The sequence below is a fragment of the Mobula birostris genome, chromosome 21 (assembly GCF_030028105.1).
Source record: "Mobula birostris isolate sMobBir1 chromosome 21, sMobBir1.hap1, whole genome shotgun sequence".
Taxonomy (NCBI): Eukaryota; Metazoa; Chordata; class Chondrichthyes; order Myliobatiformes; family Myliobatidae; genus Mobula; species Mobula birostris.
Window position 1 is genome coordinate 55,738,249 of NC_092390.1, and position 17,858 is coordinate 55,756,106.

General features: G+C 43.9%; 1 protein-coding gene across 2 annotated transcripts in view; it reads right to left on the minus strand.

Annotated features, from left to right (window-relative positions):
- inpp5f (inositol polyphosphate-5-phosphatase F) overlaps positions 1 to 17,858 on the minus strand; it is a 267,473-nt gene that overhangs the window by 91,093 nt on the left and 158,522 nt on the right. For both annotated transcript variants that reach the window (XM_072239523.1, XM_072239522.1), the window contains one exon: positions 11,199 to 11,327. In XM_072239523.1, coding sequence (XP_072095624.1) covers positions 11,199 to 11,327 — 129 coding nt within the window. The remainder of the gene's footprint in view (positions 1 to 11,198; positions 11,328 to 17,858) is intronic.

Here is a 17,858-nt window from a genome sequence, read left to right on the forward strand (position 1 = left end):
TGCCAAGCAGGAAACAGCATCTTCCCGTAAATCTCACAGAAACTACGAAGAACTTGAAGGTACCGACAATCATCTTGAACGTTACAATGAAAATGAAGATTTGGAATTGCAGTCATCGTAAATGTTATCTGTAGGCAGTCCATTATCTGCACTAGGTAGCTGCATAGATTTTGATCATTTACTGTCAATCAAAAGAACATGGCAGAGTACACTGAACGAATCTCTCCATCAACAACTATTCAGAACTAATACCGTTTTATAGTACCGTTGTGACATTGGTAGTGTTCTAATTTCTTCTGTATGTCATTTAAATACAGAAATTGTTACTCGGTTAATGGTAGTTGATCTTTCTTATACCTTGTTAAATATTTCAATGAAACTTCAGCTAATTGGGGCAGCCACATAATTGGGCTAAAATGAACTAGTCCCAGTGTGTCCCAATTAACTGGAATCCACTGTACTTACTAATTGAATTGACTTTTTTTACTTACATCCTTCATATATATGAGTAAAAATCTTTGTTACTCTCTGTCTAAATGTGCAATTTATAGTAATTTATAATAAATAGTATGTACGGCAGGACAGTCAATATAACATGGAAATACAATTGTATCAGAATGAGTTAATCAGTCTGATGGCCTGGTGGAAGAAGCTGTCCCGGAGCCTGTTGGTCCTGGCTTTTATGCTGCGGTACCGTTTCCCAGATGGTAGCAGCTGGAACAGTTTGTGGTTCCGCCACATCCAGCAAATATTTACTGTCAACAGTTTTGAGCTCACCTGCAGTTGTGTCTGAGTAGCCAATGCTCAACTCATATTCCACACTGTTTGCCAGCATACATATCTAATGGGTTGCTTTCCAACAAAATAACGTAGTTGACTACTAAGGAAAGACTCCAATTAAAAGTAGAAAATAGAGAGGAGGGAATTTCTCTTATAGAACACAGAAACTCTAAGTAAAAAGTGCAAGGTGTTACAGCCTGCAATGTCACCAAGCCATCAAATATGAAAAAATACCATGCACTTGAAACCGATACAGGAATGCACTTGATAGTGTCACTGATAACCCCTTCAAAGCCCTACACTCCACCCCTCCCCCCAATACAGTTCTGTGAAAAAGTCTTAGCTAGATACCTATCAGAATCAATCCGGTTTATTATCACTGGCACGTGTCGTGAAATTTGTTAACTTAGCAGCAGCAGTTCAATGCAATACATAATATAGAAGAAAAAAATAAAAATAAACAAAATAAGTAAATCAATTACAGTATATGTATATTGAATAGATTAAAAATCATGCAAAAACAGAAATAATATGTTAAAAAAGCAAGGTAGTGTTCACTGGATCAGTGTCTGGATGCTACCTTTCTGAGACACCACTCCTTGAAATGTCTTGGGTACTTTGTAGACTAGTACCCAAGATGGAGCCAACTATATTTACAACCCTCTGCAGCTCCTATAAGCTTAATACTTTTGCATAGTACTGTATGGGGTGGGCGGGGGAATGGTGGGTTTGTGGAACGCACTGCCAGCGAAGGTGGTAGACGCAGATACAATAGGACCTTTTAAGAGACTCTTAGATAGGTACATGGAGCTTAGGAAAAACAGAGGGCTGTGCGGTAGGGAAATTCTAGAGCAGGTCACATGGTCGGCACAACATTGTGGGCTGTAGTGTGCTGTAGATTTTCTATCTTCTATGTATGTACAGTCAGATGACAATAAACTTGAACTGATAGACACAAGAAAGTCTGCAAATGCTGGAAATCCAATCAACACACACACAAAATGCTGGAGGAACACAGGAGGTCAGGCAGCATCTACGCAAGAGTAAACAGTCGACGTTTCGAGCCGAGTCCCTTCTCTAGGACTAGAAAGGAAGGGAGAAGACGATAGAATAAAAAGGTGACTGGAGGGAAAGGAGGATAGCTGGAAGGTGATAGGTGAAGATAGGTGGATTAGAAAGGTAAAAGGCAAGAGAAGAAAGAATCTGATAGGAGAGAAGAGTAGACCATAGGAGAAAGGATAGGAGGAGGGGACCCAAAAGTGGAGGTGATAGGCAGATGAGATGAGGTAAGAGGCCAGAGTGGAGAATAGAAGAAGAGGGAAGAGAGAGGGATTTTTTTTTAAAACCGGAAGGAGATATTGATATTCATGCCATCAGGTTGGAGGCTGGAGGAAGGAATACAAGGTGTTGTTCCTCCACCCTGAGGGTGGTCTCATCTTGGCAGAAAAGGAAGCCATGGACCAACATGTCTTGTCTCCCTTTCTCTTCACCATTTACACCTCGGACTTCAACTACCGCACAGAGTCTTATCATCTTCAGAAGTTTCCGGATGACTCTGCCATAGTTAGATGCATCAGCAAGGGAGATGAGGCTGAGTACAGGGCTACGGTAGGAAACTTTGTCACATGGTGTGAGCAGAATTATTTGTAGCTTAATGTGAAAAAGACTAAGGAGCTGGTGGTAGACCTGAGGAGAGCTAAGGTACCGGTAACCCCTGTTTCCATCCAGGGGGTCAGTGTGGACATGGTGGAGGATTACAAATACCTGGGGTTACGAATTGACAATAAACTGGACTGGTCAAAGAACGCTGAGGCTGTCTACAAGAAGGGTCAGAGCCGTCTGTATTTCCTGAGGAGACTGAGGTCTTTTAACATCTGCCGGACGATGCTGAGGATGTTCTATGAGTCTGTGGTGGCCAGTGCTATCATGTTTGCTGTTGTGTGCTGGGGCACCAAGCTGAGGGTAGCAGACACCAACAGAATCAACAAACTCATTCATAAGGCCAGTGATGTTGTGGGGATGGAACTGGACTCTCTGACGGTGGTGTCTGAAAAGAGGATGCTGTCTAAGTTGCATGCCATCTTGGTCAATGTCTCCCATCCACTACATAATGTACTGGGTGGGCACAGGAGTACATTCAGCCAGAGCCTCATTCCACCGAGATGCAACACTGAGCGTCATAGGAAGTCATTCCTGCCTGTGGCCATCAAACTTCACAACTCCTCCCTTGGAGGGTCAGACACCCTGAACCAATAGGTTGGCCCTGGACTTATTTCATAATTTACTGGCATAATTTACATATTACTATTTAACTATTTATTGTTCTATTACTATTTATTATTTATGGCGCAACTGTAACGAAAACCAATTTCCCCCGGGATCAATAAAGTATGACTATGATTATGACATGGAGAATGTCAACGAATTTAATAGGCAGGCGGAAGAGGAACGACTGGAAATACCAACAGAGGATGGGAGGTGACAAGTGGAAGCAACAAAGAGCCTATTCCAGCTTGCATTGCATGCATTGCAGTGGCTCTTGTTGGGCTCCATGCGCTGCCTCTACATAAAGAGCAGATGCTTTATCAGCTTTCCTTCTGACCTGGAAAGTGAATAACCAAGCACACATTTTGTTTGTCGGGGAAGAGCAGTGAGTTATACACTCAGTATATTCAAATTGCAAAATACTATGGTTGATATGTAAATTTTAAACTGTAGATTCTACGATGCAGTTTAATTTCCGCTGTGAATAGGTTGTCATACCGTGGATATCTTATCATGATGGAAAGCAGACCAGCAGTTAGTTTGAAAGCAGTGGAACAGGGAATAGGTGTAAATGTGCAGACACATTTGAAGGTACCTGATGGGAAAGTAGTTTAAAAACCTTATATAAGATATTTCAGCTTCATGGGCTGGAATAAAAAGTGAGGTGAGTATAATGAACGATTTGCCACAGTTGGAATCACCAATATGTGCCATGCCATATGTGATCATGGTCTTTCCATGATCATGTTTGTTCTTGGCAACTTTTTCTACAGAAATGATTGGCCAGTGCAATCTTCTGGGCAGTGTCTTTACAAGACGGATGACACCAGCCATTGTCAATACTCTTCAGAGATTGTGTGCCTTATGATGTGCACCAGCTGCTCATACAACCACCCACCACCTTCTCCCATGGTTCAGGAGACCCTGATTGAGGGCCTAAGCAGGTGCTCCACCTTGCCCAAGGGGACCTGCAGGTTAGTGGAGGGAAGCAGTGCTTTATACCTCCTTTGGTAGAGACCAATCTCCACCCCGCCACCCACAGTTGGAATACTGGCTCCAATTCTGCCCTTCAGGAAGGACATTAAAGTGAAGACAGGATTTACTTGATTAGTTCCAGGGTTAATGGACTTGCCTTGTGAGGAAGGGCTACAGAGGTAGAGATGGGAGAGATAGGAGAGATAGGAGAGATAGGAGAGAGATAGGAGAGAGAGAGAGAGAGAGAGAGAGAGAGAGAGAGAGAGAGAGAGAGAGAGAGAGAGAGATAGGAGAGAGAGAGAGAGAGAGAGAAGGGAGGGAGGGAGAGAGGAAGAGAGAGAAGGGAGGGAAGGGAGGGAGGGAGAGAGGAAGAGAGAGATGGGAGGGAGGGAGAGAGAGAGATGGGGGAGAGAGATGGGAGGGAGGGAGGCAGATGGGAGGGAGGGAGGCAGATGGGAGGGAGGGAGAGAGATGGGAGGGAGGGAGAGAGATGGGAGGGAGGGAGAGAGATGGGAGGGAGGGAGACAGATGGGAGGGAGGGAGGCAGATGGGAGGGAGGGAGGCAGATGGGAGGGAGGGAGAGAGATGGGAGGGAGGGAGAGAGATGGGAGGGAGGGAGGCAGATGGGAGGGAGGGAGGCAGATGGGAGGGAGGGAGAGAGAATGTAATAGAGATGATCAAAGTTGAGATAGCAGATACACTGGCACTAGAAGGGAGAGAAGTGGGGAACTGATGAAGATGAATGCAAAAGAACAAAGTGAGAAAGTTCCTATTCACATGGTGAAATACGAGCACCTACTGTACACTTGTGAATTTCACTGAATGTTTGTAAGAGGCACTGACTGGTGCATACTTCAATGCTGAAAATGCTCAATGTCAGTGCTTAAACTGCACCAACATACCTCCGCATGCCAATTACCCAGCACATGAAACAAATTCATAGATAACATCCCAGTTTAAAAAAAGCTCCATACCTTCAAGTTTTTGTGAAAGTATATCAGCATCATACCTTGATAGCAACTGATTATCATAGGGAGTGGAAACCTTTGCATGTGAGAAGGGGATACACATTTGGACTGAATTTCAGACACAGAATCTGGTTTATTATCACCGGCAAGTCCTGAAATTTGTCACCTTAGCAGCAGCAGCACAATGCAATACACAATAACACTGGGAAACAAATAAGTAAATCAATTGCAGTAAGTGCATTCAATAGTGAAATTAAAAATAGTGCTAAAACAGAAATAATATTGAGGTAGTGTCATGGGTTCAATGTCCATTTATGAATCGGATGACAGAGGGAAAGAAGCTGTTCCTGAATTGCTGAGTGTGTGCCTTCAGGCTTCTATACCTCCTTCCTGATGGTAACAGGGAGAAAAGGGCATGCCCTGGGTGCTGGGGGCCCTTAATAATGGGCACTGCCTTTCTGAGGCACCGCTCCTTGAAGATGTCTTGGATACTAGGGGCTAACACCCAAGATGAAGCTAACTAATTTTACAACTTTCTGCAGCTTCTTTCAATCCTGTGCAGTAGCACCCCAGACCAGGCAGTGATGCAGCCTGTCAGAATACTCTCCACAGTACATCTGTAGAAGTTTTCGAGTGTCTCAGATGACAAACCAAATCTCCTGAAACTCCTAATGAAATATAGCCACTGTCTACCCTTCTTTATAGCTGCATCGATATGTTGGGGCCAGGTTAGATCTTCAGAGATCTTGACATCCAGGAGTTTGAAATTGCTCACTCTCTCCACTGCTGATCCCTCTATGAGGATTGGGTTGTGTTCCTTCATCCTATCCTTTCTGAAGTCCACAATCAACTCTGGTCTTACTGACATTGAGTGCAAGGTTGTTGCTGTGACACCACTCAACTAGCTGATATATCTCACTCCAGTACGCCCTCTCGTTTCCATCTGAGACTCTGCCAACAATGGTTGTAACGTCAGCAAATTTACAGATGATATTTGAGCTATACCTAGCCACACGGTCATGGGTATAGACAGAGTAGAGCAGTGGGCCAAGCACATATCCTTGACGAGCGCCAGTGTTGATTTAAGGGTCTGGATCTGGCTGTCAAAGTACAAGGCCTCTTACTTTAACGAAGCAAATGTCCACCAATGGATGTGGCAAAGTTGTTTCCCCTGATGGAGGAGTCTAGTACGAGAGGGCATGACTTAAGGATTGAAGGGCGCTCATTCAGAACAGAAATGCGAAGAAATTTTTTTAGTCAGAGGGTGGTGAATCTATGGAATTTGTTGCCACAGGCAGCAGTGGAGGCCAAGTCATTGGGTGTATTTAAGGCAGAGATTGATAGGTATCTGAGTAGCCAGGGCATCAAAGGTTATGGTGAGAAGGCGGAGGAGTGGGACTAAATGGGAGAATGGATCAGCTCATGATAAAATGGCGGAGCAGACTCGATGGGCCGAATGGCCGATTTCTGCTCCTTTGCCTTATGATCTTATGGCCTTATGGAATCAAACACAGCCATTACTTCAAAATGCCACATCAACAATTCCAAAGTGAAATTGACTTTTGCCCCATGAGACTGAGGTTTGGCTATTTTTTTTTTCCATTTTGTGGTAATTAGCATGACTCTGCCATGGATGGTCCCAACCCTGGCCGTAGAAGAGGAGGGCTGGGCACGGGACTTGCTACAGAAAGACCAACAGAAGCTCCATAGATCTCGTTCCTGGGAGAGGAAGGATACACGAAGAAGAAGGACAACACCTGGAGACAACATGAAAGACTGGTCCAGCACAGAGGACTCTGTAGAGCGACTGGCAGCCGCCTCTACCCCAGAAGGGGTATGGGACTTAAGTAATTAGCAGCTTCACAGACAGAACCTTTCTGCTGGCTGGGCTATTTTTTATAACATTCAGCAGATGAGCTAGTCCAAGGCCAGTGCTGCTTTGCCAACACCACAAATAGGATGCATCTGTGGTCCATTTCAAACCGCATGTCTGGAACTGAGAGTCCAGGCCCGGGCCCGATGTCTGTGAGTCTGAGAGTCCAGGGCCAAAGACTCTGGAGGCAGCCTGTCCTGGGGTTGGAGGCGTGTGTAAGTGAGAGTGTGAGAGAGAGAGTGTGTGTGAGTGTGTGTGTGTGTGTGAGTGTGTGTGTGTGTGTGTGTGTGAGAGAGAGCGTGGAGTGTGGAGTGTGAGTGTTAGCATGAGAGTGAGTGTGTGAGTGTGAGAATGTGACAGTGTGTGTGTGGGAGTGTGAGTGAGTGTGTGAGAGAGGGGGAGAGGGAGGGAGAGGGGGAGAGGGAGGGAGAGGGGGAGAGGGAGGGAGAGGGGGAGAGGGAGGGAGGGGGGAGGGAGGGGGGGAGGGAGAGGGGGAGGGAGAGGGGGAGAGAGAGGGGGAGAGAGAGGGGGAGAGAGAGGGGGAGAGAGAGGGGGAGAGAGAGGGGGAGAGAGAGGGGGAGAGAGAGGGGGAGAGAGAGGGGGAGAGAGAGGGGGAGAGAGAGGGGGAGAGAGGGAGAGGGGGAGAGGGGGAGAGGGGGAGAGGGGGAGAGGGGGAGAGGGGGAGAGGGGGAGAGGGGGAGAGGGGGAGAGGGGGAGAGGGGGAGAGGGGGAGAGGGAAGGAGAGAGTAAGTGAGAGAGAGAGAGAGTGAGAGAGAGAGTGAGAGAGAGAGGGTGAGAGAGAGAGAGTGAGAGAGAGAGAGAGAGAGAGTGAGAGAGGGAGAGAGAGGGAGAGAGAGGGAGAGAGAGGGAGAGAGAGGGAGAGAGTGGGAGAGAGTGGGAGAGAGTGGGAGAGAGTGGGAGAGAGTGGGAGAGAGAGGGAGAGAGAGGGAGAGAGAGGGAGAGAGAGGGAGAGAGAGTAAGATAGAGAGAGAGTGAGAGAGAGGGTGTGAGAGAGAGACAGACAGAGAGAGAGACACACACACTCACTCTAGCCAACATCCCCCAGCACATGCTTAGATTGTGTTGTTTGGAAATGCAACGACACATTTCACTGTATGTTTTGATGTACACGTAATAAATAAATCAGAATAAACAATTAGCAGAGGTACATTAATTAACACTTACTGTAGTGTGAATACTGTAATGTGTTATTTCTCACCCTTTTCTATCATGCTTATAAAGAAATCTCTCTAATGTTACCTAATGTCTTCAATGTTATCCAAGCCGTTCCACTTCTTCAAGATATCAAAGCTCAAAGAATTGTTAAACATTCTAACAAAATAACTAGTCTTGCCTGGCTGGAGAGGGATGCCATCAGGACCCAGTTAACAAAAGCCATCAGTTAGCTTTTTACGTGCTTTTCTCTGAAGCAGCAGGCACAGTTATATTCAGCAGGATGCTGGATAGACAGCGACGGCAAGAGACACTGAGCCAAGTTGCCAAGGTCACCCACGACGGAGTTCAATTGTTTCGGCTGCCTCATTAAATAGACAGCAGTATGTGCACTGCTCCCCTTCCTGAAGTTCCATCACCCTCCGGCAGTCTGCTGCAAAGCAGCCATTACATCTCTGCTCAGAGTATAAACAAAGCTCAGCAACTCAAATGACAAGCACGACACCAAAACAGTTCAATAAACTGACCAGGATTCACCTCAATTACACTCCCTTGTTTCAGCACTGGCATTCAATCCTGCAACACACCTGCATCCCAATTAGGCAAACACGAGGAATTCTGCAGATGCTGGAAATTCAAGCAACACACATAAAAGTTGCTGGTGAACGCAGCAGGTCAGGCAGCATCTCTAGGAAGAGGTACAGTTGATGTTTCGGGCTGGGACCCTTCATCAGGACTAACTGAAAGAAGAGCTAGTAAGAGATTTGAAAGTGGGAGGGGGAGGGGGAGATCCAAAATGATAGGAGAAGACAGCAGGGGGAGGGATAGAGCCAAGAGCTGGATAGGTGATAGGCAAAGGGGATATGAGAGGATCATGGGACAGGAGGCCCAGGGAGAAAGACAAGAGGGGGGGAACAGAGGATGGGCAGGTGGTATAGTGAGAGGGGCAGAGTGACAAAAAGGAGAGACAGAAAAAAAATATATATATATTATAATAAATAAATAAATAACGGATAGGGTATGAAGGGGAGGTGGGGCCTTAGCGGAAGTTAGAGAAGTCAATGTTCATGCCATCAGGTTGGAGGCTACCCAGACGGAATATAAGGTATTGTTCCTCCAACCTGAGTGTGGCTTCATCTTTACAGTAGAGGAGGCCGTGGATAGATATTTCGGAATGGGAATGGGACGTGGAATTAAAATGTGTGGCCACTGGGAGATCCTGTTTTCTCTGGCGGACAATCAACCTTCCAGCTCTTAGCTCCATCCCTCCCCCTCCTGTCTTCTCCTATCATTTTGGATCTCCCCCGCCCCCTCCCACTTTCAAGTCTCTTACTATCTCTTCTTTCAGTTAGTCCTGATGAAGGGTCTCGGCCCGAAACATCGACTGTACCTCTTCCTAGAGATGCTGCCTGGCCTACTGTGTACACCAGCAATTTTTATGTGTGTTGCTTGAATATTCCAGCATCTGCAGATTTCCTTGTGCTTGCTGGTTAGTAGGTCAATTGGTCACTGTAAATTGTCCCGTGATGAGGCTAGGTTTAAATCAGTGGGATGCTGGGTGGCACAGAAGGGTCTATTCCACACTGTATCTCAATAAACAAATAAACAGACCATTTCGGCCTTGACCTGAAACATTATTTATTTCACTTCCCACAGATGTTGCCAGACCAGTTGAGTGTATTTTGTATTTTCTGCCTATATATCAATTTCTGCAGCTTCGACAACATGTTTTTGAATGAAACAGACTAATAACATAGTAGACCAGGAATAGGTGATGGTCACAGCTACCAATGAATAACAAGATCATAAGACCATAAGATATTGGAGTAGAATTAGACCATTTGGCCCATTAAGTCTGCTCCAACATTTCACCATGGCTGATCCAATTTTCCTCTCAGCCACAATCTCCTCCCTTCTCTCTGTATCCCTTCATGCCCTGACCAATCAAAAATCTATCAACCTCTGCCTTAAATATACAGAAAAACTTGGTCTCCACAGCTGCCTGTGGCAAAGAATCCTCAGATTCACCATGTTCAGGCTAAAGAAATTCCTCCTCAACTCTGTTCTAAAAGGACACCCCTCTATTCTGAGGCTGTGTCCTCTGGTCTTAGACTCTCCCACCACAGGAAAACATCCTTTCCACATCTGCTCTATCAAGGCTTTTCAGCATTCAATAGATTTCAATGAGGTCACCCCTCATTCTTCTGAATTCTTGTGAATACAGGCCTAGAGCTATCAAATGCTCTTCATATGACAAGCAAGCCATTCAATCCTGGAATCATTCTTGTGAACCTCCTTTGAACCACCTCCAGTTTCTAAGCTAAGGGGCCCAAAACCGCTCACTATACTTGAAGTGAGGCTTCACCAATGCTTTATAGTTTCAACATTACATCCCTGCTTTTATATTCAGAACCTCCTGAAATGAATGCTAATATTGTATTTGTCTTCCTCACCACAGACTCAATCTGTAAATTAACCTTTAGGGAAACTTGCGCAAGGACTCCCAAGTCCCTTTGCACCTCAGATTTTTGTATTTTCTCTCCATTTAGAAAATATTCAACCCTTTCATTTCTTCTACCAAAGTGCATGACCAAACGCTTCCCGTCACTGTACACTATTGTCAATTTTCTGCCCATTCTCCTAAATAAGCAATATATATCGAGGACATGAGATGAAGAGTCCTTGAAAGTGACTCCATAGGTCGTAGGAACATTTCAGTGATGGGACAGCCAGCCACAAAAGGCTCCCTTTATTCCCACTCTTTACCTCCTGCCAATCAGCCTGCTTTATACACGCTAGAATCTTTCCTGTAATAATGATGTTCAACAAAAGTAAGTTTAATGATATTGCAGAGGCCAAATTAGAACTCTAGTCCTTGGAATTAATGGCTCAATGGTTCCATTTAACATCAGGGAATTTCTACAGTATACAACCTGAAATTCTTACTCTTCGCAGACATCCACGAAAACAGAAGAAAACCCCCCCAAAAAGTAATAGCAGAAGAACAGAATTACTACAATGAATAGTTAGTAATTATTGTACTGGTTAATAATAAACTAACCCTTACCCAATACAGATTGTTGACAGAAATATCTAAGTTAGCACAGATGCAAAGAGCCATGCAGCTTACACTTTAAGGAAGATTCAATGAAGCATCCACTCACTTTTTTCTTGATTGGAACAGCCACATTACACTTGATTTGACTAAATGTCTTGAGCAAAAACTTGGTGTCATCTGGGGACTGGGTAATCTTCTCAGTTTTGTTTATACCGAAGTGATGCTTCTTGCAGAGCTGCAAAATGGAACAGAGAAGAAAAATTAATCTTTCCGCTGCAGGGGCTTTTCTTTTTAAAGGCAGCTGTGAATCCATCACTTCACAATTTTCTGATGACTCTACAACTTCAGTCTTTCATGCAGCAGCGACTTGCACAGCTCTGAAAATGATGGCAATCCTTCAAGACATGCTCATTTCTCCAGGCTGGCCCCAAATACCTGAGGTTGACAGATTAACAACTGAATACAGCAAAGCCCTTAGCCCTATAAGATGACACTAGACTGGTGGATTTTCTGGAACCTTATTTCATTAATGTTACTGTTAAACAAATTTTACAGCAAACCCAACCGGTTTCAGGAGGTCACACACACCAAAAGCACCAGTGTGTCAAGGAAGAGCTGGCATCCCAGTTCCCTGGCACAGAGGGAAGGGCAGACACCATCACCCAGTCAGGAAGGCTCGATTCAATTCAAATTTAATTGTCATTCAACCATACGGGAATACTTATGAGTACAGCCAAATGAGACAGCATTACTATGGGGTCAAGGTGCTGAAACATATCACCAACAGTCACACACATGAATATATTCAGGGAATAAGAGAGTCCCGAAGCTCCCCCCCAACCCACCCTGCCTCTTAACGCTCAGTCCTCGCACATACAAGTCAGCAAACCCATTTAGCATATCAGTAAAATACGACGATGCAGAATATGCATGTATATAGACCAGATTCCCCCCCCCCCCCCACCAGCCCAGCAATATCAGCTGATAAAGCTGATAACCCACCCTGATGCCCGTTAGGCAACATCGCGGCTTTGGGGCCTGGTCCGCGGATATACAAGAAGATGCGTGGAGTACAAAATACTTCAAAATTGTTCCAGTTTGGCTTGAGTAGGCAGAAATATTAAGTTCATGTTCCCATTCCCCAACCTATACTTCTTGCCAATAAAAAAATCAAAATCTATTTAAAAGGTAGATTTAAACAGCTTTGGAAAGGGAAACACGAGGAAATCAAATTCCAGCACTTCAGTTTATTTAATGTACTTCCTTTAGGGTACAGTAACAGCTACATAGGGGACAGCTTGGATCCAATGATTTGGAAGAGGTGGTGGCCATCAAATATATTGTTACCACAGTTATATAATAACTTACAGAAGAGTAAAAGAATGCAATCAAGTTAACAACTTGTGCAGCAACATGACCACTAACAGCAGAAGCTCTGCAATACACCAGATAAATCTCAGGCAGTAAATATTGAGATCATTGACAATAAGACATGGGAGTAGAGCTACCTATCGAGTCTGCTCTGCCATTCCATCATGGCTAGTTTATTTCCCCATTCTCTTTCCTTCTCCCTGTAACCTCTGACACCCTTATAAATCAAGAATCTATCAGCCTTTGCTTTAAATGTACCCAGTGACTTGGGCTCCACAGCATTCAGTGGCAATTCCACACATTCACCACCTTCTCGTTGAAGAAATTCTTCATCTCTGTTCTAAATGGTCATCCTTAAGAGGCTGTGCCCTCCGGACCTTCGGCCACTAAACATCCTCTCCACCTTGGCCTATCAATATTCGATAGGTTTCAATGAGATCCCTCTCAATCTTCTAAATTCTAGTGAGTACAGGCCTAGAGTCATTAAACACTGCTCCAATGTTAATCCTATCATTCCCAGATCATTCTCATAACCCTCCATTGAAGCCCCTCCAATGCCAACACATTCTTCCTTAGATAAGGGGCCCAAAACTACTCACAATACTCTAAATGTGGTCTGATCAACACCTTATAAAGCCTCAGCATTACACCCTTGCTTTTATATTCTAGGCCTCTCAAAATGAATCCTAACATTGCATTTGCTTTCCTTACTGCCGACTCAACCTGCAAATTAACTCTTAGGGAATCCTGCATGAGGAGTCCCAAGTCCTCCTCCGATTTCTGAATTCACTCCCAGTTTAGAAAATAGTCTACACCTTTATTCCTTCTACCAAAGTGGATGACCAAACACTTCCAGACACTGTACTTCATCTACCACTTTGCCCATTCTCCTAATCTATCCAAGCCCTTCTGCAGACTCTCTGCTTCCTCAGCACTACCTGCCCCTCCCATCTGTAACCAACGCAAGCACAAGAAAGTCTCTCCAGGCACGATAGGATACTTGTTCCTCGAGTCTGCGGTTCTAAATTGACAAAACGTGTGAAAATCTGCCAAATACCAACTCATATTTGAAAGAATTTATGAGAAATGAAGTGGAGTGGGTGTGGGGTTGACAAAGATGAATCACTCCTGAATTAGGTTACTTGTGGATTGGGAACGCAGTTCAGCAAATGGCATTGAGATTTTAAACGTTAGCAGACTGCTCAGGTTCTGTACATCCAAGGTTGCAGAGAGGCTGATATAGTTTCAATAAATAATAGTGAAGTCCATGAGAACAGTGTCAGAAATGCAAGTCAAGTACTTTGGGGTTAACAAAGTTATTTTTGTTGATTATTCCCAAGTAAATGGCAAGTTATTCTAAGTCGGAGGGGAGGAGAAGATGGCGGCGTGACGCAGCGCGCGTGGCCGCTCCGGAATGATATCTGTATTTGTTAAGTAGGTACCATGCACAATCCTGAGTTGATGGAGACAGCTGTGAGAAGCAAGGAGGAACATCTGGAGGAGGTTCTGAAATGACCGCTTCGCTGCCCCTGCTACTGTGCGATCGAGAATCTCCGGAGGGGAAGGCCCCAAATCCTCAGCTTTGCCTGTTGCTTGGCGGCCGGGGCCAGGGTCGAAGCGCTCGGTAGAGATGGTGCTCGGTGTTGGAGGACTGGTCGGAGGCTCGAAGTTTTCGGACGGACTCAAGAGTCGGCTGTGGTCGGGTGCTTCCAGGGTACTGCATCAGCAAGTTTGCGGCATTGGAGGTTCATGGCAGGAAGAGTTTTCTTCCTTCTATCATCTGCGTGAGATGATGGGACTTTCGAGAGACTTTGAGACTTTTTTTTTTACTGTGCCCACGGTCTATTCTTTATCAAATTACGGTATTGCTTTGCACTGTTGTAACTATATGTTATAATTATGTGTTTTTTGTCAGTTTTTCAGTTTTGGTCTGTCTTGTGTTTCTGTGATATCATACTGGAGGAACATTGTATCATTTCTTAATGCATGCATTACTAATTGCAATAAAAGAGGACTGTGTGTCCTCATAATCTAATCTAATCTAAATCTAATCTAACAAGAGCACATTTTCAACTCCAACCAATCAAAATAGCCCCAATTTATTTCCATTTATTAGCAAACTTTACATTGCTCTACTAGACACTAGATTACTTACTGTTACAAAACACTTCAAAAAAAATCTTGTTCTGGACAAGATACCCACTTCATGTGTATTCTGACTTGCCCTGGCATTGGAACGGTCTGTAATGCCAGTTCAGCATTAGTTGGAATGGAAACAGTCTGAAGCCTCAGTTCAGAGTCCATTAAAAGGGTCAGTAACATGCAAATAAGACTTGTTACTCCAGGTTTTCATGAGGCAAAAGCACAAGGTTGGTTTTTATGAATCATGTAATGTTTCTGTTCAACTTAAACCATATCAGACTCAGAATAGAGAGGAGTCCTTTTAGAACGGGAGATGAGGAATTTCTTTACCCAGAGAGTGGTGAATCTGTGGAATTCATTGCCGTGGGTGACTGTGGAGGCCAAGTCTTTATGTATACTTAAGGCACAGGTTGATAGATTCTTGGTTGCTCAGGGTATGAAGGGATACAGGGAGAAGGCAGGAGATTGGGGCTGAGTAGAAACTGGATCAGCCATGATAAAATGGCAGAGCAGGGTCGATGGGCCAAATGGCCTGATTCTGCTCCTATATCATATAGTGTAACTGTTTAATTCAAGGACTCTTCAAAGACACCCTCTTTGGAAATAGTTAGTCCCATCGCTAAATCAGTGACAAAGTAAATAATGATCTGAACCTATACTAAATCATTACAATTTAGAACAAACCCATTAAATCCAAAAAGGGTGAACTAATTCAGAAAACATTAATCACTGGTATGTTATAACTGAACATAGTAACTAATAACATCCATCATCTAGGATGACTCAAGCTATGCTCTCTTCTCACTGCTGCCATCAGAAAGGAGGTACAGGAGCTTCAAGACCCACATTTCCAGGTTCATGAACAGTTATTACCCCTCAACTATCAGTCATTGAACCAGAAGAGACAACTTCAATTGCCCCATCACTGAACTGTTCCCACCACCTATGAAGTCACCTTCAAGGACTCTTCATCTCGTGTCCTCGATATTTATTGCTTTTTCTTTCTCCCTTTGTATTTGCACAGTTTGCTGTTTTTTGCACATACGTCGTTTGTCTGTCTTGTTGTATGCGATTTTTCATTTATTCTATGGTGTTCTTCTAAACTACTGTGAATGCCCGCAAGAAAGTGAATATCAGGGGTGCATGTAGTGACATTATGTACTTTGATAATAAATTTACTATGAACTACATAACAGTTAAGGCAAAGTATGGGCAAATTCCAAATAATGTACGAACAAGTTGATCAACACTCCAATATGCAAAAGATAATTCAGATCTCTCACAGAAGGCTGACAAAACCTAAGAGTATGTCTTGCTTTAAATAGACATCATTTTGAAAAAGATATCTGTAAATTCTAAGTATTGGAAAGGAAGGAATCCGTCAGGAAGGGCTCTCTGAGGTCTGATGAGGACTGCAATATTGATCTGAAAATAGGTTGACAATTGCCAAGGATTAGAAAAGACTTTACAAGTACCAGGGCAGAGAAAAACATGACAGATGAAATTTAACAAGTGTCACCTGTGATGAATGAGCCAATATAATTTCCACAGAAAAAGAACCAAAAATAAAAGGGCAATGTAAATAAGTAAGCAGCCCTGTGTGCAACCTAACCACTAGAGTGCATATCAGTGAAATTGGGACCTTAATAAATTGAATACAAAACAAACATAGGAATCCTCAAGGGAAAGGTGTGGCCCCACTGCAGTATGCAATTCAGTGCTAAGTGATCCATGAAAGTTCAAAGTACTGTAAATGTATTAACAAATTACATATATGTCACCATATACAATCCTGAGATTCATTGGGCATACTCACTAAATCCATAGAATAATAACCATAACAGAATCAATGAAAGACTGCACCAATGTGAGCATTCAAACAGTCTGCAAAAGACAACAAACTGCAAATTCACAAAGAAAGAAATGATAATAATAAATAAATAAGCCATAACTATCGAGAACAAGAGATGAAGAGTCCTTGAACGTGAAAGGCTATTCCACAAATACTGTGTTGGAAGTATCCTGACTGGTTGCATGGTCTGGTATAGCAATACTATTGTGCAGGAACATGAGGCTGAAGGCAACAATAGACAAAGCCCAGTTTGTCATGGGCACAGCCCAGCCCATCACTAACATAGTCAAGAAAACATCATTTGAATCCCCACGCCTCACAGCTACCATTGGGCAAGATTTACAGAAGCATGAAATCTCACACCATCAGGTTTAAGAACTGCTACTTGTCAACAATCACAAACTCACCTGCATAGCTCTAATCAGAGTTCAGCAACAGAACCCTAAGGACTATCTCTTTCACTAGCAAGGTTTTGTCTCTGCTTTTTTTTATTTGCAGTCTCTTCACTGTCTGGCATAATATATGACCAGTTATGTTGTGATGTCTAAACCAAAATGCCTGTAAGGATGGTGTAAGTTTTTCCATAGTAGCTATACCTCACTGCACTCATGCAAATGACAGTAACTTGACGCTACGCATGAAGAATACTCACAGAAGAAAAAGAAGTTCACAAAAATGATTCCAGGATTGAAAGGCTTGTCACATGAAGAGTGTTTGATGGCTCTGGACCTGTACTCACTGGAATTCCAGAGAACAAGAGGTGACCTCACTGAAACCTAACGGATGTTGAAAGGCCTCGATAGAGTGGAGAGGATGTCTTCTATGGTGGGGAGTCTAAGATCAGGAAGCACAGCCTCAGAATAGAGAGACGTCCTTTTAGAAGAGAAATGAGGAGGAATTTCTTCAGCCAGAGAGTGGTGAATCTGTGGAATTCGTTGCCACAAGCAACTGTGGAGGCTCAAGTCCTTACAAATACTTAAAGCAGAGGTTAACAGATTCTTGATTAGTCGGGGCATGAAGGGATACGGGGAGAAGGCAGGAGATTGGGGCTGAGAGGGAAAATGAATCAGTTATGACAAAATGGTGTAGACTCATTGGGCCAAATGGCCTAATTCTGCTCTTATACCATGTGGTCTTATAACAGGTGTAGGGAACCTTGGTTTTCAAGATAACCCAAACACCAGACAAAGATTTTAAGTATTGTTTTTAAGTTTTAAACCTATCCATTATAGGATCCCTCTTCTCCAGGTGAGTGAGGACGTTGTGTAGTGTTGTGGCTATGGAGTTATCAGTAGACCAGCTCCATCATTAGGCAAGTTGTGGGGGGTCCAGTATGGGTGGTAGCATGCTGCAGACACAGTTTTTAACCAGCCTCTCAAAGCACTTGCTTATAACTGAGGT